Source organism: Apus apus, chromosome Z (assembly GCF_020740795.1).
Source record: "Apus apus isolate bApuApu2 chromosome Z, bApuApu2.pri.cur, whole genome shotgun sequence".
NCBI classification, from domain to species: domain Eukaryota; kingdom Metazoa; phylum Chordata; class Aves; order Apodiformes; family Apodidae; genus Apus; species Apus apus.
Genome location: NC_067312.1, coordinates 9,584,749 through 9,610,038, shown reverse-complemented (window position 1 = coordinate 9,610,038; position 25,290 = coordinate 9,584,749). Strand labels below are relative to the sequence as shown.

The following is a 25,290-nucleotide window of genomic DNA, read 5'->3' as shown; positions in this document are numbered from 1 at the left end:
CCAGTCCTGGGAACAAGAGGAGTCCAAGGGTCCTTTCCAAATAGAATGCTGGAGTCAGTGAGCTGTGAGTCCATTCCTAGCTCATGTGCTGCCTGTGCAATCAGTACTTCTGTCCTTATTTGTTTTGGCTGCTAGATGGAAACTCAACAAGTCATTCCAAACAGTGGTAACTACCAGCCTGCGAATGCTTTCCCTATTACAATATATTAAAATTAATTTAAATCTGTAGTTTATATAGGTTATAAAACATGTGCTCTCTGCCATAGACCAGACATTTAGTGTGTATCTTAGACTCATGAAAGCATGGATGCTTGATTTAGTGTGTATGTAGTTCAAGCCCACTTATGTCAGACTCTCTTCATGTCTTTTTATAAAAATATGCGCTGTGTGATAATCTGCTGTGTAACTGAAGGCTGTGAGTATTCAGCTAAGCAAGTTTGTCCTGTTACTCTCCTAAATACACATCACACTACATGCATCAGTGACCTTAATGCTTCTTCACAGAACATCAGGACCCGTAACAAACGGGATGTGGGCACTAATATTAACTTTATCTGGTATATTATGCCTTTAGCATAACAAATGCTTTAAAGAGAGCTATTTAAAGGAAGAGAGTTAAATTGCCCTTAATAGACTCCGTTTTTTTTTCTTCCCTTTTTTTTTTTTTTTGTCTTCTGCACCATAGAGCAGAGTCAAGCAAATGGCTTTGACTTAAACCTGTGTTCAATTGAGTAGAAATGATGAGGGGGCATTTGCAGAAGCTCTTTCCAGGTGAAATAACTTAATTCTCTCTGTCCCTTTACAATATTTTAAGGGACACAGTAGCTCAGTTTTAAGGATTATGTTTTGTAGACTTCATTTTCTAAACTGGAACTTTTTAGCTGGGCTTGTCAGGATACAAATGCTTCTCCATATATCTAACTTTGTTCTTCTGGCTGGCAGCAAAAATATTATTTGAGAAGTATGTGAAAACACCAAATAAATCCCTTTCTGGAGGTAAATGTGAAAGATGAAAAAAAATACATTTAAATTAAACTGATTCTGTTCATATATTCCAGTTTTGACAGTGATAAATGAAATCTTTATATGCAGTATTTTGCAGCCAGTAGGAATAAAAGTCTCAATCCTTAAAAATGAAGTGAAAAAACACAGGGTGAATCAGAATAAAATGCCCTTGTGAGCTGGGAGTTGTGACAATAGATACCTTTTAAATCAGTATGGATAGATGTTCAAAAACGAAGAGAGATTAATTGCTGCCTGCTGCTACATGTCTAAATAAAATGGCTGCAGAGACAGCTCAGGCAGAGGACTGGGAGATGGGAATCCCAGTTCTCTGTTCCCCTGCTGTTCCTGATGCTCTCTGTGGCTTTAAGGTAAACCAGTTAAATAGTTTCTCCTGGCAGTGCAATACAATTTGCTGTTTTATGAAGAAGGTGTGCAATTGTGTCATGCCATAAAGAGGTAAATTATCTCTGTTCAAATAATATTTTTTTTTCCCCTTAAGTGTACAGCCATAAGGTTTTCATGGCTAGCTAGCTGACTGCACTGGATGCCCTGCTGTCCTTCACATCAAAGCCCAATAGTGAATATAAGCAGAGAAGTCATTCCTTCCTGTAATCACATGAGGGTCAGATAAAGGAGCTTAGGTGCTGGAACAGTGTGGTTGGTGGATGTGGACATGGTGCTGAAACATAAAGCCACTTCTGGAGATGCTTGTGGTGTAAGTAGATGATAGCTTCAGTCAGGACTGGAGCACTTACATATCTGCCCTCCTCTGTGCTAAGGAATAGCATGGTGCTTCAGTTTGGTGCATGTTTTCTGAAGGGAAACACAAAAAGTAATCCCAGCCAAGCTAACAGAAACCTCTTTGTGACTGGTGCAGGCAGCGCTGTAGGTGAGCATTGCCCCAGAATGAGCCCTTTGTTTGCTGTGTGTGCAGTGCAGTGACTCCTTGTTCCAGTAGTTCCTGCACCAGAAGAGCTGCATCCTTGCATAAGAGATGCAAACATTGTCTTCATACTAGGTCATTTACCAGTTCTTTGCCTGGTCAAGCCTTCTTGGGAGCTGAAGGGAGCTGTAAAGCCACTCAAAGCCCACTAGTGTTTGTGCCAGCTTTCAGCCATGCCAAAGGCACAGAGCAGCAGACAGATCAACAAAATATATGGAAATGCAGCCACTTGGATATTTAAAACCTAGTCGAAGAGGAACCTTGAAATACAGATTTAAACACCTGCTCTTGCTAGCCAATTCTCACAATTAGAAGTAGTTCATTTGTTTTCCCAAGTTTGGCTGGGTCAGCAAAAACAATGTACCTCAGCTGAAGATACCACGTCTTGCCTAGGTTGACAGGTGGATGACTTAGCTATCTGACCCTTGCTTATCTGAACAGTCTTTTCTGAAACTGGGTGAAACAATCCTGGTTCAGATGGCACAACACTGATGGCCAGCTCATGCAAGCTTAAAGCCATTTTCCTTGTGTTCAGCTGGCGGCTTGAGGTAGACAGATCCCTTTTGTTTCAGCTACCCTGTTCAGTAAAAATGGCTTTCCTTTTGCCTTTCTTTGCAATGCAGAGAGGCACGTCCACCAGCTGTGCTACTGCCACCCACGTGGTCGCACTTACACACTCCAAATCTCCCCAGGGACCACAGCCCACGCCACAGCTTTCTTATACGACCCCTTCTATACAGCCTGCAGGCAAAGCCCCCATTGATGTAGGTGCCCTGAAACCTCTCCAAGAAGTGACACAGTCCTCGCTGAAAAACACTCTGTCAGAGGTGAAAGGTAGTGAAAGTTCTGGTGTTAACTGGAGGCATGCTAATGTCCCCGAGCTAAATGACTCAAGTGAGCTGAAATCAGGACTTGGGCTCCAAGTGGAAGTTGTAGTCAGCACTGTTCTTTCTCCCTCTGTGTGTTCATGGCTCTATTCATCATTCAGCAGGATCTGAACAGACAGATTAATTTTATTTACTGTGTAATTTAAATTCTCTGCTTGCTTGAGAAGGTAGAATTCATCAGGGAATCACTGCAGTGCTCAGCCTCTAAAATGTTTCGACTGACTGGGGGGAACAGAGAGGCAAATACATCCCAAAATCTCATATCATAGACCTTGAAGATAGAAAAATTCAACTCTGTCACACCAAATTAATTTCTCTTTGTCTTCCCACTGCAGCAAATCCCATGGACCCCCACTGTACTGTCCCCACAGCAGGAAGCTCTGTCTCCTCCTGGTCAGGCAGGTTCACAAGCAGTTGTGTTAGAGAGGTTCAGCCAGCAGCTCTCAGCAAAGGGACAGGAGCAGACAGCATCTGCCTGCCTCCAGCCACAGTGCAGAGGAAGCAAATCAGCCTCGTCTGCCTCTGAATGTCCCTGGTCAGGCTTCCTCAGCTGAGTGGCAGGCACGTAGTCACTGCATGGTGGCAATCAGAGGCAATGGCATCCTCAACCACTCTCCACCCACCACTATCTGACCATAGCCAGAGTCACTCAGTATCTTGGGACAGATGGGAAACATGGATTTTGAAGGGACCTGACCCTCCAGGTATCTCTTCAGCATAGTACAGGGTGATGTTCACCAAATTCCTGGGTTCTCTGCTTTGCCTGATACTGCAAAAGGAGCAGTTCTATAGGAAACTGAAGCATATGACCACTTTTGCATTGCTGATTTGGGGCAGAGTGCAGGCAAAACCAGTGCTCCCTGGCAAAGCAGCATGTACCAAAGAACCTGTTTGGCATTTCATTTTTTAAAAACAGGAAAACATTATTAAAACTGGTTATGATTTTGTTTAAGCACTGAAACCAGGGGATTAATTCTGAGGATTTATTAAAGTCTGATTTTTAACATAGACACATTCATGTTAAGTCCCTCCTGCTTCACATACTCCATTGGTGTTTTCCCTCATCATAAAGCAGCTAGACACATCCAGCCAGCTGAACAGGTAATTTTAAATTGCATTAGGTCATACAGCAGTGCTTGAATCATTTGTTAGGGCAGCTTGAATCATTTGTTCCCAGTGGTAAGGGGAGAATTCAGCCCCTTATGACTTTCTCTGACAGAGGTTCCTCGTGGGAGTGTGCTTCATTAGTCAGCATGCAATTATTTGCCCGTCCTCTGACACATCCTAAATGGGGCAGGTGAGAGCACAGGGGCAGGGATGGTTTCCTGAGTGCTTGGTGTGCTGGAGCACCATCTTACTGACAACCGGCCAATTATGGTCCTGATTATGTCTGTAGCACACATTTCCTTTGCAGTTTTATACCTAGGTGTTATTTATGCCTTGCTGAAGGCTCAGTGGGCTTTTTTGATCCTTGTCACTAGTAGAGCCTACCTTGAAGCAGGTGCTGAATGGCTCAGAGAATAGAACAGGCTAGTATGAGGCTAACACAAAGGTAGCAGCTTGTTCATTGACAAAATTAATCTTCTTTCTTTATTTTAATGTCATAAGAGGACAAAGTGTTTCAAAGATGAAATGACTAGCTGGACAAGAAAGAAGAGGTGAGATGTGATGTGGTTGTCAGGTGCAGGTGAAAGGCTGTCCTGTATGCTCTTCAGAGCAGTATAGAGGTGTTAAACCTCCTCCTCATACACACACAGAGACACACACAAACCCACACACGTACCACTCCATGTGTTCCTCTTCTGGCATAATGTCCAGGGTTAGCTTAACTGGAACTGGTGCAGCTAAATTCCCCAGTGCCTCAGGCTGACAGCACATCTGTCTGTGTTCTCCAAGCTCTCCACTGAAGCAGAAGCTAATGCTGCTTGGCTACACTCAAGCATGGAGCCAGGCAGATTACCTGCAGTGGGTTGGCCCTGGCATCCCCACCAAAATCTGCTCTTATCACTCCCCTCCTTGGCTGGGCAGAGGAGAGAAAATACAACAAAAGCTCATGGGTTGAAATAAGGACAGGAAAGGCCATTCACCAGTTACAATCATGGGCAAAACAGACTTGACTTGGGAAATTAGCTTAATTTATTACCAATCAAATCAGAGTAGTGTAATGAGATATAAAACTGTATCTTATTTCCACCACCCCTCCCTTCCTTCTGGGCTCAACTTCACTCCTGATTTCTCTGCCTCTTCCCCCCAGCAGTGCAGGGTGACAGGAAATGGGCATTGTGGTCAGTTCGTGTTGTCTCTGCTGCTCCTTCCTCCTCAGGGGGAGGACCCCTCACACTTCTCCCCTGCTCCATCGTGGGGTCTGTCCACTGGGAAGCAGTCCTCCATGAACTTCTCCAACGTGACTCCTTCCCATGGACTGCAGTTTTTCAAGACCTGCTCCAGCATGGGCTGCCTACTGGGTCATATCCACCTGCTCCAGCCTGGGGTCTTCCATGGGCTGCAGGTGCTCCACCATTAAGCTCCATGGGTTGCAGGGGGACAGCCTGCCTCACCATGGTCTTCACCATGGGCTGCAGGGGAGTTTCTGTGCCTCACCTCCTTCTTCCTTGACCTTGGTCTCTGCAGAGTTGTCTCTCTCCCGTATTTTCACTCTCTCTCTGGCTGCAGTTGTTGTTAAGCAGCAACCTTTTCCCCTTCTTAAACACATTATCCCAGAGGTGCTAGCACCATCACTGGCAGGCTCAGCCTTGGCCAGCAGTGGGTCTGTCTAGAAGCTGGTAGCACTGGCTGTATAAGACACAGGGAAGCTTCTAGCAGCTTCTTACTGAAAACACCCCTGTAGCCCCCCAGCCACCAAAACCTTGCCAGGCAAACCCAATACATTACCCAACACAGCAGCCCTCCTAATGATCAGACAGGATCTTCAGACTCTGAATTGGGCGTTCTTAATGACCAAAGCACATGCAGGCTGCTTCATGCCCCCCTAACCTCCTCTGCTCTATCCAGCTTCTTCAAGAAAGTGTCTGTCTGGAAAAAATGAGTGAAAAGCCAGCAGGAACCTGGATTTGGTTAAAGCTGTTTCTCTTACAGCTGTACCAGCCCTGCTGGTGTTGCTGATGGTTGCCTGTTGGCTCTGCAAGCCACCACACCTATACTCCCTGTAACCGCTTCCTGGGAAGGAGGGTGGCAAACCATGAGTGTGAGTGTTTCACTAGGTACAGGGGCAAAAAGTAGAACGAGCAAGTGAAATGAAAGCTGAACAACTGACTTCAAATACCAGCAAATGCCAGGTAAAGAGCGTTTTTGGAGCTCTGCTATTACACTCCTCTTTTACTGCCAGCAGTTAGTGATTTCTCTGAAGTGGCTGGAGAGCAGCCTCATTTCATTCTGGCTTTCCCATCTCAAAGTCTCTGTCCTTCAGCTTATGTCTCTGCTGGATGAGCTTTTCAACAGCAAACTAACTAGACATGAAATAACCAGTGCCTGGAAATCATTCTTCCACTTTTTAATTTGTTCTTGTGTGCCCCATTTTCTCTGTATTTGGCAGCATGTCTGTTGATGCTTCTTCATTCTTCTGGTGCCCAAGAGTTGCCCAGAATTAGGCAGTTTTGTGGGCTCAGCAGCAGTTTTCCATCAAGCTGCATTGCCTTTCTGGAAGTTAATTGCACGTACTGGAACAGTGCAGGCAACACAGGCAGTTTCAGACATGGAAAGCCTTTTCCTAGCCAGCACCAGAAACTCAAGTGCTTAGGACAAGCTATGCCTGTTCCCTCTGATGGAATCATACCCTCAATGTCTTAAGCCAAGCAGCAGTCTTGAGGCTAAGGGAGTCCTACGGGAGCACAGTTCTCATCTAATTCCCCTGGGAAATACTTGACTACCATACCAGAGAGTCTGGGAGGACTCAGAAGGAAAGAGCAATGCAGCCTGAGAGTTGTGCAGGTCCATATTTGGCAGGGTTTCACACAAAGGCTAGCATAGTTGGGTCAGTGGGGGGTTATCATCTTAGGATTCATGCTCATGTGAGTGTAGCAACAGACAATATGGGGCAGTCTTTAAAGAAATACACCATTTACTTCTCAAGGCTAGATTGTGGTTCCTTCTCTTTAACATGCTGATTTATGTATTTTGATTGCAACTTCTGTAATAACAACTTTAATTTGTGAAACTGCAGGGTTTTGTTAAAATATTGGACCCTGAAGATAACAATTTCAGAAGTGCCCAAATCAGTCACATTTCTAGAAGGAGCTTGGGCACTTAGGTGGAGTTTAGGACCCTAGCCTTCAAAGAGGCATCTGAGAGCCAAAACCAAAAGAGCTGGAAGCCTGAGAAAGAGCTCGCTACCTGTAAATGATGTTCACAGACTCCAGCTCTTGTACCAGATGGAAGCACTGAGCAGAAAATGGCCAGTGAAAACCTTACCCCATTCTGGTGGACTTAATGGTTGGTGTGTGGGGGTGGAATTTATAGCTCAGAATTAGTTCAGGAGATTGGCATCCAAACAGTTCCTTTGGGTGATGGTGGAAGCAGCAGTAGTTCATAATACTTGTAAGGCTCAGATACCAGGCTTCCTTGCCTCAGATCCTGACATGACTCATGCACGTATCCACCACCATCCAGGAGCTTCTCCTCACACACTAGGGCTGAGTAGGCCTCCTGTTCCCCTTGGAAGCCATTGCATTTGGCCACCAGGGACTCAGGTTTCATAGCACCCAAGAGGGAGAAGAACTGTTTTTTCATGCTTAAGAAATCTGGCTGAGGACATAGACATGGGCATTCCTATTTCACCTACACTGCATTGGGATTGTTCACTCCAAGGGACTAAATAAGTGAAAAAAGAGGTTAAATAGGAAATTTCATATCGTTCAAACTCACACGTTGCAATAGGACTCAGCACAGAAGCAGTCATGGAGAGACCTAGTGGCGGAAAAAGACACTTTGCAGAAGTCCAGATTCATCATCCAAGTGAGTAATCTGAGTTGGAGAAGAGCTTTAGTGCCTGTACTGAGCAGTCAAGAGGGGCAGAGAGCACCAGTCTGTTTAAAAGGCTCAGGCAGGCCTTAACTGCCTTGGCAGAAGATGAAACCTGCAAACTTGTTTCTGAGGCAGGTGCCTTTTGTGAATTATACAGCCTCCTAAAGCCTTGGCACCTTGTCTCAATGCTGTGTATTTGTGGTCAGCACTGAAGCTTCTGGCATCGCTGGGTGGAAGTTGGTTTGTATTTAGGGTTGTAAAAATTTACCTCCATAAAACCCCACTTTATCTCTCTCTGTCTGAATAGCAAAATTGATGTGGCCTGCAAAACAGCAGCCTTTTAGTCTGGAGACAGATAACCAATGTATTTGCAAGTTCCAGTCCTGATAAATTACTCTGATTTAAGGTTGTTAGTTCAATCCTGTGTCAGTCTCTGTTGCTCATGCCAGATAGAGTTATTAATCTGATCCTTTCCCTGCCAAGTTTAATGAGCATTTATTCACCTCTGCTGTCAGCAGCAGCAGGACTGGGCATGGTTTGTAGGAGTATGTTGTACTCTTCTCTGCAGGTTCCTCAGACATGCTCAACATCACAGTCTTTAGGCATCTCTGCTTCTTATTTGTCCCTCAAAAAAGGAAGCCTTGAATATGTGTTCCCCTGTCCTTACCTGTGTGGAAGGAACAGACTTGGCCCACCTTGCACACCCTGGTAGGCATGGTGCTTTCCCCCAAAAAGTGGGAAACAGGTGATTTTTCCTCCAAGGGGAATAAAATCTGCAAGAGAAAAAATATATCAGTACATTTCACAAACCGCAGAGGAAGCAGAAGCAAACCTAATTCACTATTCAAGTTACCCAGCAAGCAGTCTGGTAAACTCCTGTGATTCAGGCATGCCACAAAACAGTTCCCAGTATTTTCTCACACGCTGGAGGATGTTTCTAACCAGGCCTTTTCCTGCCCTGCTGGCCCCACACTTGGTTTTTCCCTGCAAGTCTTGTCTCGGGTTGCAGGATGAGACTGGGACAGTTAACTCAACTTTTGTGGCTCATTACTGACTAAACCCAGATGATTTCCCACAAGACACCAGGCAGGACTTTGAATGAGAAAACTGAATATCAGTTTATATGAAAACACGTTATCCATGGGCTCCTATCCCTGCTGGAGGCAGGGCCATATGAATACAGCATGGCAGAAGGCTTAGCTTTTGGACCTGAATCCCAGTCGTGATCCTGTGTTGAGAAGTTATTAAGAGAAATAGTCTTCCATAAAGCAGAAGCTAATTTAAATCCCCTCTTGTACTGAATACATAAAGAAAGCTTGACACACTGTATGCTTTTTAAGGTACAGTTCAACAGCAAGTAGAACATGCTCTGAAAATTTAAGCAAAAAATATGATCTTTAAAAATACAGCTGCAGAATGTTTTGCCTTTTTTTTTTTTAATAAAGAAAATAATATCCCAAGAATCAATGTGAGGTAAAAGAGAAAGACCCACAGGGGACATCACAGGTTGCCAGGAGGAGAAGTAGAGATGACAGCAGCACTTTCTGCTGTAGGATGTGTTAGTCTGGTAAATTGCTGTTTAGGGAAACAGTAGTAACTCAGGCCTGGTGTCAAGTTAGGTTGGACTAACACTTTGTGATGGTGCTGATTTGATGGAGACCCTTTTCCAGCCCCATTGGGCCCCTCAGCAGCAGCCTCAGTAGGAGGAGAAAAGGTAGAAGGATAAATTTCAGCACAAAGCTGAAATCTTATGCTCCATGCAGCAGCGGGGTGCAGATAGAGGCAAGGCCTCTGCCCTTTCTCTGCCCCAGTCATGTCACATCTAGAAGCTTCATGACCATCTTAGTGTGGTGTTGTCAATAACCTGATGAGGTGCATTCATTTTAGCCTCTGGTGACCTTGGAGGCAATGGGACACAGCTCATCCAGCCTTTGCAGTGTCCCTCCTTGGAAGATGGAGAGCTCATGGTCTTTGCTGTTAATTCTGATATGCCTTTTGCTGCTACCAAATCTGGGTTTTTGCAGCTGTATGGTGGTCAGCCAGGCTGTTGCCTAATTTTGCTTTTCCCTTTTGTATCCCATATGCAGAGAAGCAGAGGGAGCTGGCTCGGAAGGGGTCCCTGAAGAATGGCAACATGGGAAGCCCAGTTAACCAGCAGCCCAAGAAGAACAACGTGATGGCACGAACAAGGTAAAGGACTGGGAAAGCACTCAGCTGTGCTCTAGGCTTCAGTCCCTAATGGCCTTAGGATGGGCAAGGATGATATTCATTGCCATTTATCTACTGCCAAACACTGCAAAAACAGTGATGGCCCTTCCCGGAGCTTTCAGACCCAAATGCTGTCTTGCATCCTGTCCCCTGGGGAGATGCAAGGACAGCTGAGCCCAGCACCAGCATCACTGCAGCCTGCAGGATGCATTGGCAACCCAGCCTGGTTGAAATGGGGGATTTGATACAGCCATCTTGCATGGTCTGGGTAGCCTCATGTAACACACAATCCTGCCAGCAGGAGAGGTCTGATGCAGCTTCATGTAACACAAACTGGTTTAGAGCTTAGTTCTGCCTTGGGTGCTTTTTATCACAGTAGTGCCCATGCTCCTTTTTGATATTGACCTCTTCCCCATACTGACTGACTTATTGAAGGCTTGTAAATAATCCATTTCCATCTGATTTACTATACACCTCCTCTGCACTTTGAATCACAGGGTCATACTTTGCTGCTTTGGCACATTTCTGTATGACAGCATCAGCTGGTGCCACCAACCACTGTAAACAAAAATGTTCCTAGCTGAACACCTCCTTTTAGAGTATTTTTTATTTTTCCATGCAAGCTGCAGTACCCCAATGTATTACTTACATGCATTCAGGAGGCAGGAACCACACTGAGCCCACAGGATTGCATGCTTTGCATGCTTCGAGAAAGGTGGCAGTTTTTAGTGGAGGACTTCACTTAAAATGACAGAAGAATCTGCGTGGATGCTGGATGTTTACTGATAAATGGGAAAATTGCATTAATTACCATACATTAAGGAGAACAAGAGCTGTAGGTCAGAGCCTCTGTGTATACAACATATCTGACAGATGAGGTTCCTTGTTTACAGTAATTCCCGAATCACAAAATAGTTGTCATAAATCACACCAGAACTTTAAAGTTCTATTTGTAAGCCTCTGTGATGTTGGTGGAATATGCTGCCTTGCTCCCTGCTCTGTGTTTGCTTGTTGAAACCGTATAAAGGAGCCAGATCCTTTGTGGCAGGAAGAATTTCAGCATCTGCTCTCAGCTGGGTTTTCCATACCCACTGTTCCTCCTTGTGTTCGAAATACAAGCTGGACTTGGTTTATTTTGGCAATAGGCTGCATGCAACCTGGTCTAGTGGAAGGTGTCCTTGCCCATGCAGAGGGGTTGGAACTAGATGCTCTTTAAGGTCCCTTCCAACCCAAATCATTCTGTGATTCTGTACTAGCTTCCCAAGAGGAATACTGGCAAGTTTGCTGCTTCAGTTATTTAGAAACACTGAAATTAGCAAAGGGAGAGAAGATGGAATAAGTACAGGTACCTACCTGTAAAATTAGTGACTTCTGCTAGGTGAGGTTGTTGATTTCAATGACACCCATTGACAAAAGCTTTTGGACAGCCAGCTCAGTTTTATTCCATTTGTGACACCTGAGCACTGTTCAGAGAACATGTGGACCCTTCCACAGTCAAGTGAGGCCTGCTGGCAGTAGACTTGCATTTCTTACTTCCTTGTCACATAGCCTTTAGAAGCACCCCTTGGGATGTGTAAAACAGAGGTTTGCAGCCATTGCTTTAGCAATACATAGCAGATGTAGCCAAGCTCTGTTGTTCCCACATGGCTGGGAAGTGTCTGGCACAGGGTTCTCACCATCCCAGCTGCCTTGGCTTTTTGAGAACCAAGATGCACCATGAGAGCAGCCCTAGTAATACCTCAGAATGGTTCAGTCTGTGTTGCCACAGACAAGGCAACCCCAGGGAGGCAGAAATTCCACAAGCTTGATCAAGCAGCTTCTTTTCACAGTATAACAGATGCAGTATAATGGGAAATACTCCAGTGGGATACACTGCAAAACATCCAGTTTATGGTTTAAGTCTGAACTGTTGGCTTCCTCTGATCTCTGCAGAAGGAGAATAAGCTAAAACCATTTTCTTTAACAGTTCTGCTGTTCCCATCAAATAAGTTTTCCTTCATTTGGGCAAACCACATTGCCTCTTCTAGTCTCTACTCAACCTGCTCCTCCTTACTCAAGGGTTCTGGTCTGTATTGTCTGTATGAATTTGTAACATCCAGTCTCTAGTACCAGGTTCCCTTCATGTTCTGGGGTAGGGGCACAGCCAGCATTAGTGGTGAAAGGATCTGAATCCACAACATGCTCAGGCTCCCTGCGGGCAAACAGAATGTGAACAAGGTTGTGGTGATGCTGGCACACTTGCTACGAGCACGGGCAGAGCCCCCAGTACCATCTGCACCACAGCCAGATATTGCAGCCCACTCTGAGGATAACCTAAACTCACATTTGTGTCGTAACACATTTCCTGTTAAGAGAGCAAAAACACCCAGACAAGAAGCTCATCATGGGGCAGCTGTGGATGAAAGCGGCTATGACTGCTACCTGGCTTTGTTCCAGGGACAGCAGGAAGCAAAAATAAGGACAATCAGGATGCTAGGGAATGACTTAGATCGGGGACAGACATATACTAGGTTTTGTCTGTTGCAGAAAAATTGAAGTTCTGTGTTGTTAAGAAAAAAGGACATTTCTCAAGAAAAAGATTTAGTGGTTTTGTTTATTTTTTTTATCAACTAAATAACACCACAAAGGTTCTTCTCCTGGATCCCCTGATAGTGCTTTGTTCACTCATTATTTAGTAACAATTGTCAGTGAATATATATATTTGAAAACTGGAGAAAGAGCATGGAAGTCATTACTACTGATATCTTTATGGGCAAGCTGCTGTTGGTGCCAGATCACAACTTTGGTTCCAGACATCTTTGCTTCTTGACTTCCTTCCTGCATGCTTCAGGAGAAGGAAGGACCATTCCAGTGCTGTGAAAAGGGGTATTGAATTTTGCAAGTTGGAAAATCTGCATCAGTTTTAAAATTAATTTCTTCAATCTTGAGTTTCAATGCACATAGTAAGAAAACATAACTGATTGTGAATGTATATATCTGATTTATTATAGTATTGCATATACTTTACACTCTATGCCCATCTTCAGTGCCTGGCAGGCCTTAGTATTGCTAAAATTGTAATGGGTTCCTGAAATTTTCTGAACAGAAAAACATTTCAAGTAGCTAGCAGTTGGAGCATGGACGAAATGGATTATAACTTTTAATTTTTATTTCTCTAACTATTAGTGAAGCATGTTATGTGTTGTTAAAGGCTAGTTCTTCATTTGGGAGGAAACGTGAGTTAACTGACTGAACAAGGAGATTTTCAGCACTCTTATGGCTCCCATCTGCTGAACATAGAATTTTTTTTCCATTTGCTCAGTTTGGTTGATCTTATTTTAAGTACGAACAAAAGTATTTGTGCAGTTTTGAGGATGAAAAGAACTATGTTATGAATTAGATGTCATTGTATTAATACATCTTCCTTATCCTCCAAGCTCTGAAGTCTGTATTCCATTTCACAAACACTCTCAGGCAATTAAAGGTGCAAAGTCATCATCAGCCTTTGTAACATTTCTGATGGAGTGAAAGTCATTACAAAATGATGGGATTTTAAAAGTGCTAGTCTGACTGGGCTGTTACACTGCACCCACTAGCTCATATTTCTCATATTACTAAATTTAGGACTGAGAACTCAGAAGGGTTGTGTTGGAGGGGGTTGAGTAGGGACTCAGGCAGAAATCATCCCAGATATCCAGCAGCAGAAGCACTGAGTCTCTGCCTTCCCTTAGCCTTCTTCTATTTACTCATTGCGAGTGTCACGTACTCATTGCTAGGAAAAAAAAGCACCACAAAAATGAGTGAACTGATAGGACAAGCAGTGCTAGCTGAACAGTTTCCCCCAAAAAGAATCACAGACTGTCCCAACCATCTTTTGTTTCAGAGAGCAGCATGTTCCCAAGGCATGTGGAGCATTTATCCCTGTGAAACTGCTCTGAGGTACCCAGAGACACAGCTTGCTCCCTCTGAATTACACCCCTTTCAGCATCTTCACAATCAGGGAGGCCTTGCAAGGAAGTGAAATGGGGAAAGCCTAGCTATCAAATAGCTGTGCCATGTGTGATACTAAACTTTAATGTATGACTAATGGACAACTTTTAATTGTTTCAGGCTCGTCGTTCCTAATAAGGGCTATTCCTCATTAGACCAGAGTCCAGATGAGAAGCCGCTGGTAGCCCTGGATACGGACAGGTATGCAAGGTGTGACTGAGATGGTGTACAATATGGTGCAAGTGAGTTTTCATGCCAGAGAGCAGCACTGGAGCTATCTCCTGCTGGAACCATTCCTGCGGGCCACTCACACGCCTCCTTGCTGTGCCCTTGGGTGTGTGCCATAACTGGTCGGTGAGTGTAAACACGCAGGAAGGGATGTAAGTCAAGAGCACTGTAATGGAAAGATCTGAGGGTCACAGATGAAAGTTGCTCTCTAGATTCCTTTGATGTAACTTCTCCATGCCTCAGGGGCAGCTTCATGGCACAAACCAAAGCATGCAGATCTCTCTAAACTGCTTCTTTCTTTGCTGTATCTTCTTCCCTGCAGTGATGATGACTTTGACATGTCCAGATATTCCTCCTCGGGATACTCATCAGCTGAGGTGAGTTATACTCCTCTCCTGCCATCCTCCCCATGAATGCTAATAATAGAGCAGCCAGAAGTGTCTCAGAGTGGCCTGGTACTTGGCTACACAATGAATTTACCAGTGTTGTAGATTCTGTGAGTCTGGAAGGGGCTGTGGCAGAAACTGTGTCATGTTTCTTTCTTCCCTGGTGATCCATTTGGCTCCATCCCCGCATTGCCATGGCACAGGGAATTGCCTGTCAGCTGTTTTCACAGCTACCCTTGGCTTCACTCAAGCTTTCCCCAGTTCTCAGTCCTGCAGTGTTGTCCCATGTGGTGCAAAAGCATCGACTTGTCTGTCACACCAGCTCAGCAACCATGTTCTTGCCATGGACACAAGTAAAGGATCTGAGGACGTGCTGTGATTCCCAGTTCTTGGGGCGGTCAGGGTCACCCAGTGCGTGTTTACTTGGAGCAGGCAGAAATTCCAGGGAGGACTTGCAGACATGAACTCTTGCCCTTTCAAAGAGAAAAGGCAGGAAGCTCAAGCTTGTTAATCTCTTTGCATTGTTTCTGAATATATTCCCAAGCTCTCTCCTGAATGAGTTGCTCAGCCCCTGATTACTGCTTCTGGTTTTGCATCCAGGGTACCGAGTGCCCTTCTGCTCACACGCTGCTGGGAACTCTTCACCCAGCTATGGTTAGACAAAACTTCAATCTAAGATTGTAAAGAGCCAAGAGGCTTTACCACTTTTCAACTGCTACAGTGTGTGGCAGACTGAGAGGAGAGAATGCCCAGCTGCCAATTGGTTTATGAAAATTAGTATTACATTACTTTAAATGGGGGTTTGTCTTCATGGAAGGATTATTCCAGAGTAAAATAGTGTATCAGTTTGCTGCTGTGGGATATCTCATTCTAGGTATTCCTATTCTGGAAGAAGCTAGAACAGAAGGCAGCCCTTAGCTGTGGTCAGAAACTGGGACTCTTTCATTGGTGGGGCAGCTGCTGTTGATGGGGAAAAGTATTCCAGAATAAGGAACCTCCTTCATCTTTCGCTATCCAAAATAAGACTTCTCAAGTGTTTGACTGTTTGTCTCTTTGTCTGTAGCAGATCAACCAAGACTTGAACATCCAGCTGCTAAAGGATGGGTACCGGTTAGATGAGATTCCAGACGACGAGGACCTGGACCTAATCCCCCCTAAATCGGTCAACCCTACCTGCATGTGTTGCCAAGCCACCTCCTCCACCGCCTGTCACATCCAGTAGTGAGGCCGGCGGGCTGTGATCAGTGCTTTCCACGATAACTGTAAAACTTAACAGCCATTGCTTCCTCCTATGGTAGGACGTGCACCTCTTTGTGTTCATGGAGCCAGGAGAAACCAAAAAATTCGTTTTGTGATTGGTTGATAAAAGTTATTCGAAACTATGGTTAAACAAAAAAAAAACAAACAACAAGTTGCTCAAAGTGCCAGGCAGCGCCTGGAAGAGCTGACTGGAGAGTGAATGCAGAGGGGTCCGGAGATACCTCCTTGCTTTGTGTAGGCACCGGGGATATTTTGTAAGGTGTCTGTTCCAGCAGGGGGAGGGTCACAAGGGGCTGCAGGTCATCCTGCCCACCAAAACCAATCCATCTGCAAGATCAGGCATGAGTCTGAGGTGTCAGGGAGTTTTACCAGTGAGAGGGGATTAGTTCTTAATTCATTCACTAAGCCTGTTTCATTTGCATAACCAAAATGATGCGGTAACTGGGACACAGGTATGGGAATGGAGCAGGGCATCCTTTCTTATGGCAAAGCTAGCCAGGACTACCATGGCACAATTCATTCACTTGTGAAGAGTACAAGTAGGTGGCAATTCACTGTAAATACTAGCTAGAGCTGTTGTGTCACATATCCAATGCAATCAACCCTTAGCTCCTCTTTAAATTATCACCAAACACAGCGGAGTCGATCTGCAATGTATCTGTGCTCCTCAGGGATTCAGGGATTCATTGCCCAAGAATACTATACTCCTGAGCTCACTCCAGTCACCTATACTGACTTCAGGCTATACTTAATCCCTATGAGACCTATCTGTTTCCAAAAATTTTAAACTTTGTTGAACTAAGAAAAAAATGACTCTTGCACCAGAGAGGACTAGAGCTGTACAGTCTGAAGGTCAGTGCCAGAAAAACTAGTTGAAGTTGCCTATGGGAGGGGTTGGTTAATGCTGAAGGCATCTGTGGTTCTGTCAGACTTTAGGGAAGTTTTCAGCAACAGCAAGGTTGTGAGCAGCTTTAGCTGAAAAAAAGAAAGAAGTGAGAGGAAAATACTGTTAATCCCATCTCTGTCCAGTTGTGAATTGGACTTGGTCTGTGTTAGGGTTGTCCCATGTCCGGAGCAATTCTGTTTATTTGGTGCTGCAATAGTCAGGAAACCTGGAGTCACATTAGGTTGCTGGATTGAACTGCCAGTTCAGCAGCAGATAGTTTTGAATCCAAAATAATTTCTGGAATTAGGAAATGTGTCCTCTCCCTTGCCAGTCTTACACTGCTGGCTTCAGCACATGTGGTGCTCAGTAAAGGGATGGGCTGGTGTTTTTCTTGGCATTGAAATTTTTTGCCACAGGCACAAATGTGTGTTTCTCTGCCCTGCCAGGAGGAAGGACTCCTTGCCTTGTGTTGTCAATTGCTTTGTAGCCTGCAGAAGGAAAAAAGTGAGGGCAATTCTGAGTTTCCCATCATAATTCCAGAGTAACAAGGCAAAGCCTGAGCTCCGCCCCAACAGTTGCCCTATCTGAAATCTGCATGAAGTGAGCTGAGTCTTTAAGAAGTCCATTATTAGGAGCAGATTTATTTAACATGCTGGGGCTTCACTCCTTTCAGTGCAAAGCACAATACCACAGTGTGAGCAAAAGAGCAGGCATAGAAGAGTCCTAGGCTTTATTATTCACTAGCTGTTATGGGCAACTGCTCCCTAAAACATCGTGCTGACACCCTGGCTCCTGGCCACAGAAAGTGGACTGAGCAGTCCTGTTTGCTGAGCATCCCTGCCTCCTTCACCAGAAGTGCTGGTTATCTTGCCAGCTCCTCTAAGAGTGTTCTTCAAGTGAATGCCTCTCCCTTTCTCATCAGCTGGTAATGAGGGGGAATGTTTCCAAAATGTTTCTAAAGAAACACAAAACATCAGGTCTCCAGTTCTTCACTTCTTCCTTTGTATTCCTGCTTTTCTCTCCAGGGGTACCTTAGGTTGAAGTTAGCAAGTTGTCTGGAGGTGGGGGAAGAGCTCTAACAGTGCTGTGTGGAAAGAAAAAATAAAAGGGAAAAAAAAAACATTCCTTAAAGCATCTTTTTTGATGGGGAATGTAGTAAAACCAAATCCTATAGGACATGACTAAGTCTCTTTAATCTTTGCTCTTCTAAAGAGGGACTTTGCAGTTCAGCATTGGCACCATGCAACATCTTTGTTGCATTTATCCTCCTGGGTCAGTCTCTGTGCCTTCCAGCTGGGCTGCACATGCTCAGCCATTACCACAGCCCTTGTTCAGGAGCTTGGAGAATGTCAGTGTGCCTGCTAGAGCAGCAAGCCATCTGTTTAGGTGGATCAACATGGACAACTGCAGGTTCCACAGGTCTCCATCGTGCTGCCATCGTGTTCACTCAAAGATAGAATGAAGCTCACTGACACTATCTCCCAGGGTTAGAGCCTTGCCTCTGAAGGACAGACCTTACCCAGTAATCACTGCCCCATGGCACCATGACCAAGTCTTGTTCTTGCTCCTATTGCTAATTTTTGCCTGCCCTGTGCCCTGAGGCATTCCTCAACTCTGCAACCCAGCAAACTGCCCTTAGCCCTTTGCATTGTGTGATGTGCATCTGCTTCTAGCACAACCCTGTACGGTGGCAGAGAGATTAGTTTAAATGTTACACCCACTGCTTCCTCCAAATTCAGGCTGGAGCATGAGCCAAGTGTTTTTCCCTGCACACAGGTGGTGTTGATTGCATAAAAAGCTGGATTGGCCTCACAGTACAGGACCATAAAATGGCAATTTTTTGGCTTCTCCTCTCTATGCTTCGTGTTCATATATTTTATTAGGGGAATAAAGTAGAAAGGGTGGGGAAAAGTATTTACCTGTGTAGGGTCATTATCAGGAAGGCTGAATGGATTAAGGCAGTGCACATGTGGCTGTCATAGCAAACTGAACACTAGCCTTTCTGAACTGCAGCCCCTTAAGCAGGTCGTGACCATGGGGCTTGTTTGTTGGCTCGTTATGGAATGTGATGGACACCCTGTCAATGTGTATTAACTGCAGATTGGGCTGGCTCTCCCTATCTGGTCTCGCCTTCAGACCTTTGCTTCAGCCAGAAGGTTTTCCTTGTGCCCTTGTAGGAATCTATGCTGTGATGACTTCCCAGGAAGGTTTATGGATACATAGCCCTTCTGGTGCTGTTCTCCTTACACCAGTCTCTGCCACCATGGCCTGGAAGGGGCAAAAGCAAAGAGTGCAGACCCTGACTCTCTGTCGCATTACTAAAAAGCCCTAAAATCTGCTGAGCTGCTGGGCACTCTCCTAAACAGAGATTGCATGAAAGAAAGCAAACTGTTCCTTGTTCCAGTCTTTTACCGAACCAGGTGGTCTTCTCAGGCCCCATTTCCAGTCCAAAGTTGTACTGAATACCAAGGGAAGGTGCACCATGGAGTATGAAAGGCTGCATCACTGTCCATCTAAATTACCATGCAAATAGGATTTAAGGGTATTGATGCTGGTGTCTCCATAAAGGAATTTGTATTAGATGCCTCCTAAAGCCAGACTGGCTTTTTGTTAGGATTTTATGTAACTTCAGTCACCAAATAACCTGAATTTAAGCAAGTTTTTCCTTAAACTGGATGTTAATTTTGCCCTTTAATGTAAGCTAGCTTTCAACTCCAGTGTCTCAGCGCTCAACTCTGTCTCTCCAGTCTTGACACTCCCCATTTCCAGATGTCTGTATGAGAAGAAACATCCTCCTAGTGTTCAGAAAGGTCTATAGATAGCATGGGCTAGTCTGATTTTCTGGTAGTTGTAAATAAACTTTGGCTGAAAGGAGGGTGATGTCCATGTGACCACCCCAAAGGCTCATTTGCTGTCTTATTGGATGTTACCTTGAAGCCAGCCCTTGGAAGAGCCCCTGGATCATATCTGATGTTGCTGCATGTCTACCCCCAACATGTATGCTGGGCCATTGGGTATGCTATGCAGTTCTGGCTGTCTTGCCTGCAGATGCCTTCTGACTGCAAAAGCAGGTGACCCAGCCTGCTGCATGGACTTTGAACAGGATTTCAGGATGCTCCCCCATGGACAGGATGGATTCAGGTGCTTCTGGTTTGTCTCTCTAGCTCCTCTCCCAAAAGGAGGCGCCCACTCTGCTCATCTGTGATCCTGGGCAGAATACTTTCCATGCAGTGTCTGTCCTCAGGCTGGCCTGCAAGCTGTACAACAGCAGGCAGGAGGCTTGAAAAGTACAGTGCCCTGTGTGTGACTCAACAGAAACATGAAGATACTTTTGAAGAAAGGAAGAGCCCAGCTGGGCACCAGATGGAATGACAGGGAAATAAAAACAAGTAGTAACTAGAAAGGTTGCCAAGTGCTGTCTTGCCCTAGAGCAGATCCCAGTTGTCCAAGTTAATCTATCTGAGTGCAGTGCTGGTACTAGCAGGAAGCAAAGCTGGCTTTCAGATGCACACAGCAGAAACACCTTGCCCCCAGGCTGGCACTACAGCCAAACACCACAGCAGTCTGCTGGACTGCTGGAGCACAGAAATCTGGGGTCCCTGGCTGCTGTTGGCACGTGGTACCCATCTGCTCTAACCTCAGGCCAGTTACATTCCCTCGATTTCCACTTCCTTCATGTTGGCAACTGTGTGATGGGCACCACTGATAGGACAGATCTGCAAACAAGGTGCAAAAAGCATGCGATAGAAATTTTATAGAGATTTTCAAACTACTACTCTGCTTCCCCTCTGTTTGCCAGCTTCTGATGTTGCTTGCATGTGCCAGAAGGCTACAGGGCGGAGGTTAGGAGAGAGATTAAACAGCTTTAGGGGAAGATGTTTGGCAAGGATGTGTTTCCCAATTATTTGGCAGCTTTCTCTCGCACAACCGGATTCTCAGTCTGCAGCTGCCACAGGGAACATGTCAGATTTGGCAGCCAACAGCACCATCCCCTGCTAGTAGAATTAAGGAATTTAGGAGTGTGACTGGAATAGCAAGTGCTGATGGGGTGGAAGAGAGCACCAAAGGGCTCGTTTTGGGATATGGGCAGTTTCATGCTCTTATTTTTACCATCCATGTAATCATCTGAGGGTATAAATTGGCAGGTTTGCCTGAACTCTATTGTTCCATTGCCCCTTCAAGTTCACATGGGATGAAATTTCATAGAATGAAATAGGCTTTGTCACCTGGCTGCTGCTTGGCTCAGCAAGCACAAACTGCATGTTCAGAGGGAATGTCTGCATAGATGGGCAGTGCCACAGGGATAGGCTGAACCTAAGGCATGGGAAGGTCTTCATTTTAAGGTGCTTTTCACCTCGAGGACATTGCATCCTTGACACTTCCTTTCAGAGCTTTCCTGTGAGAAGGATTGCTCCAAACCTCGAACCACAGCTCATCAGACAAACCCACTTCTGTTACAGAGGCACAGAAACCCTGAAGCAGAAGGGTCAACAATGTAGTGTGGTAAAAGAGGTGGTGACCTGGGATTACCTACAGAATATGCCAGTGTGGCTGGCATCCATATTTTGACTCTCTGTATTATGCCTCCAAAAAAATTACAGCTACATCCCCTCCTTTGCCCCTCATGACATTGTTGGCAGTCCCAGGACCACAGGAGCTAAATGCTGCCTGGCTGAGCAGTGCTTGGACAGCTTGCTGGGGAGGCAAAGGTTGGGGATTAGTGGAGATTACATGGAGCAGAGCACTGTGGCCCACACAACCATGCAGCAACCAACCCACCTTGCAAAGCAGCATGGACACCAGCAGGACAGGTTGCAGCTTTCCCTGGTGCCTGTGGAGAACTGCACTTCCCATTGCTTCCCAGACCCATTTGCCACTGCTTGTGGCTCCGAGCCTTTCCATATCTCTATAAAGATTTTTCTCTGGAAGGAGCCTGCCTCTCTGGTTGTGCCTGGTCTGTGGAGACATTTCCATAGCAACAAATGGTGATACAGGCAGTGGGATCAGGGAGTGGAAGGTACAAAAGAAGCTTCATTAAAATGAGACCATCTCAGTCGTGTTACTGGAAACTGGCACAGTAGGCACCAGGAAAAGAAAAGGCCACTGAAAGGCCATGCTGAGATAAATCCTGTCACCTGCTGAGATGATTACCCTCCTGGAGTAGCATTTCTCTCCTAGCTGCCCATCTAGCTGCTGCAGGCGAGCTCACATGGAAGCCCTGCTCTCCACCCAGGCTGCCATCTTGCTTCTGCACCCCAAAAAGCTGCAACTCCGTTTGTTACCCACCTTCCTTGAGCCTGGGTGATTTGGGAGACACAAAGTTCGTTGACCCATGCAGAGAGCTGGAAAACTTTAGCAAGCTGTCTTCACAAAAGCACTTCTGATTTATGTCACCTTGATTTCCATCTCCTTATTTGCTCAGTTTCTTTGCATGGAAAAGCTGCAGTTAGCATCTGGGTTCAGCTTACAGCTGCCTGTGTCCTGAGACAAAGCCAAGGCAAATGCCAGGCCAGCAGGATATCTAACAGCCACGGTGGTGGGGAGACTAGAAAGCAGGCTGGGATGTCTCTTCACCTGCCTGAAGGCTGTGGGGCCGAGAGTTCACCAGGCTAGTGGAAAACCTTTGTGTGATGCAGCCAGCCAAGCTGACCACCTTCACCCTCCTGAGCTCTGCCCTGTGGGAGGTCTGAGACTCAAGCACTAGGTCCCAGGCCTGCGAGCCCATGGGCTCCTGGAATGGGATGGAGACCTGCAGCAGAGGCATGGGTGGGATGCCTGTCAGCTGTGCTCTTGCTGCACTGGACAGCACACTGCTAGGGCTGTAGCTCTGCTTAGAGCAAGACTCTTGCAGAGGATGAAGGTTTTGCAGGGGAGAAAATCCAGAATTTCAATTTCCCCCTTTTTTGCACGTTTTTAGCCATTTTTACTCCTTCCATAGTGGTTATTGAACCTGCAGTTTAATAAAGGCAATGAGCCACCACTAAATGGTTGTCTGAAATGAGGTGCCACTAGCATGCAGAGCTGGTTGTGCCTAACATGGGGCTCCTGGAGCTCAAGGTACATCCTAGCTGAGTCACCCTGTGCACTGTGCAGGGGCTGGGGTGGGAGTGTCAGTGCTGACCATCATGCCAAACAGCCACAGCTTCCCAGACTGAGGAAGAATCAGGCCACAAACTGGGGGAAGGAGCAGCAATGGCAGAAGAATAGCTAGTTGTCACAGGTAATCTTTGGTATCCGTGTCCAGTGGTTAGTTCTAGAATTGCAAGCTTTGTTATATTGCACACGTCCTCCTTCCACTCCTCTTTTTCTCAAAGCAGCCATGTCTTTCCTCCCTGGCTCCATGCACTTACGACGAGCACCAGAGGCAGTTGCACCGAAGTGACTCTCAGCCCAGTTCTGCATCTGTCTCTCCCACCCAAACCCAAGGCAGCCAGGAGAGCTCTTGGCCATCACAAGTCTAGTAACTCCATTTGGGTTTCTTTCCTCTGCACACACTCTAGCAGGGCAGTACAGGAGGCTCTGACCATGTCCCAAGAACCTTCTTTGCCCCCTGGCAGCACCTTGCAGACATGCACCTTACTGGGAATGAGCTGGGTCAATGCTGGTGAGATCTGGTGCTGCTCATCTTGCATGGGTGGCAGCTGATGGGGATCCACAGGGGGAAGCTGGCAGGAAGTGGCTACTGTCCCTTTTTGTTTCTTTTTTGGAGGGAGAGGGGGATATTTTTGGCATTACGAGTATTGCCCACCTTCCAGTGGCCAAGTTCTGGGCTGCATTAATAATTGGGGTTAATTGGCTGTCTGGGCAGGTATGGAGCTTTGCATCAACTTTAATAGCAAATGCAGTGGCTGTATCCAGAGCCTGGACACAGGCTGGGTTTCTCCCAAGCTGGCAAAGTGCTTTCAGCAGGCTCCAGATACATGTTTCTGGCAGTCAGGGAAACAGCAGTCCTCCAAGTCCAGATCAAATCTATGTCATCTCGTGTCTTTAGCTTGGAAAAAGCTCAACCCAAGCAAATGCTTCCCAGGTCTCCTTTCCCTATGTGGTGCCAGGCAGCCCAGGGGAGGAGGTGGCAGGAGGCATTTGGGGGTCACCAAAAGGGAGATCCTTTTTGGATATATTTAATGGAAATACCTTTCAGGAAGAGAGAACTCCCAACCTTTGCATTAATCTCAGAGCAGGAGATTAATTTCCAGCTGCCCTTGCATATAGTAAAACATAGCTGAAACAGCCAAATGCAAAGTAGAGTTAAATGTAGGGTTTGACCTGAATAACCTTTTAATTAGGAAGATAAATTTGTTGTAGCTTGACCTTAGTCCATGTTAGGAACCTGCTAATCGTTTGACATGCAGAGTGTATTAATGCTGCACTTAACTTGGCCATTGGTTTTATTATCTGGCTTTGGGAGTTTTTTCACTCCTGAAGCATCAATCTGCATCTTGTATGGGTTTTTTTTTTTCTTTTTCCTGTTAAGAACATGTAGCACACTGTTGTACTTCTGTTCCTGTCCACGTAGAGTATTGCCTTAAACAGATCAGTTGTGTTGTGGTTTGTTTTGGGTTTTCTTTTTTTTCTACCATCAGTTTTATGCATTAATTTATTTTAAAAGGTGGGGGTTTTTTTCAAAAACATGAAATGTGTATAATATTTTTTTTTTAACATTTCCATTGCAGTATTTATCATTGTTACTGGTTGTGTGTAGTGTAACAAAATTAATGATATTAAAAAGCATACATATGAAAACCAGCCTGCCAGCCTTTTTCCTTGGAGCAAACTGGGGTGAGTGGGTACAACCTGCAGCATCTCCTTTGAGCCCCCAGCAGCTGCAGATACTGAAATCAGGGGGTGCCAGCCTTAACATCCTGGTCAGTACCAGCCTGCCTGGGCACAGCAGAAGTGGCCGGTGTGGAAATGTGCTGTACAGCACAGGTAAACCCCCCGGGGCCAGCCAGCAAACAGACAGCAATCAGGAAACCCTTCTCCCCAAGGGAGCTGCAAGATGTCTCAGGCTGGACTGGGCTCCTGCATCTGGCCTGCGACAGCAGCAGAAAGAAGTGCTGCATCAGGACAACACTGATGGGTGAAGTAACTTTTCCTCCAGCCTTGCAGCTGTTTCTGCCCCTCAAAGCCATTGGCACAAGAGCCAAGTGCTGATTTTAGAATCCAGTGCCAGCTCCTGGAAAACCCAGGGACTGCCAGGGACAGGGGACAGCCATGGGGGTGTCAGTGGCTCATGCTGGCACTGGTCTGGTGCAGAATTTAGTCTTTCCCCAACTGAGAGGCTTGGACTCCACTTCTCTGTATAAAACCTGATTTTAAAAATTTATTTATCCTGGTCTTGCTCCCTGGGGTGCACCAAGGCCACAGAGCTGAGGTGGGAGTGTAGACACCTCAGTGTCCACACTTCCAGCCTCCCACTACCTCCCAGGAGACAATGAGGGATGGAGACCCAAAGCCTGGCTCAACAGAGACCAGCAGGATGTGAAAATCAAAGGCAGCTTTTTTTCTTCTTTTCATCTCTAACAGTACGAGAACCAA

At 45.8% G+C, this 25,290-nt stretch overlaps 1 protein-coding gene across 3 annotated transcripts in view; it reads left to right on the top strand.

Moving 5' to 3' along the window:
• Positions 1–24,495, top strand: part of FAM219A (family with sequence similarity 219 member A) — a 102,608-nt gene extending 78,113 nt beyond the window's left edge. For 2 of the 3 annotated variants that reach the window (XM_051642914.1, XM_051642912.1), the window contains exons 3-6: positions 9,903–10,005; positions 14,113–14,193; positions 14,543–14,597; positions 15,670–24,495. In XM_051642914.1, the coding sequence (XP_051498874.1) occupies positions 9,903–10,005; positions 14,113–14,193; positions 14,543–14,597; positions 15,670–15,828 (398 nt within the window). In that variant the 3' untranslated portion in view covers positions 15,829–24,495. The remainder of the gene's footprint in view (positions 1–9,902; positions 10,006–14,112; positions 14,194–14,542; positions 14,598–15,669) is intronic. The other variant, XM_051642913.1, reaches the window with a different exon arrangement.
• The last annotated feature ends 795 nt before the right edge of the window (positions 24,496–25,290 follow it).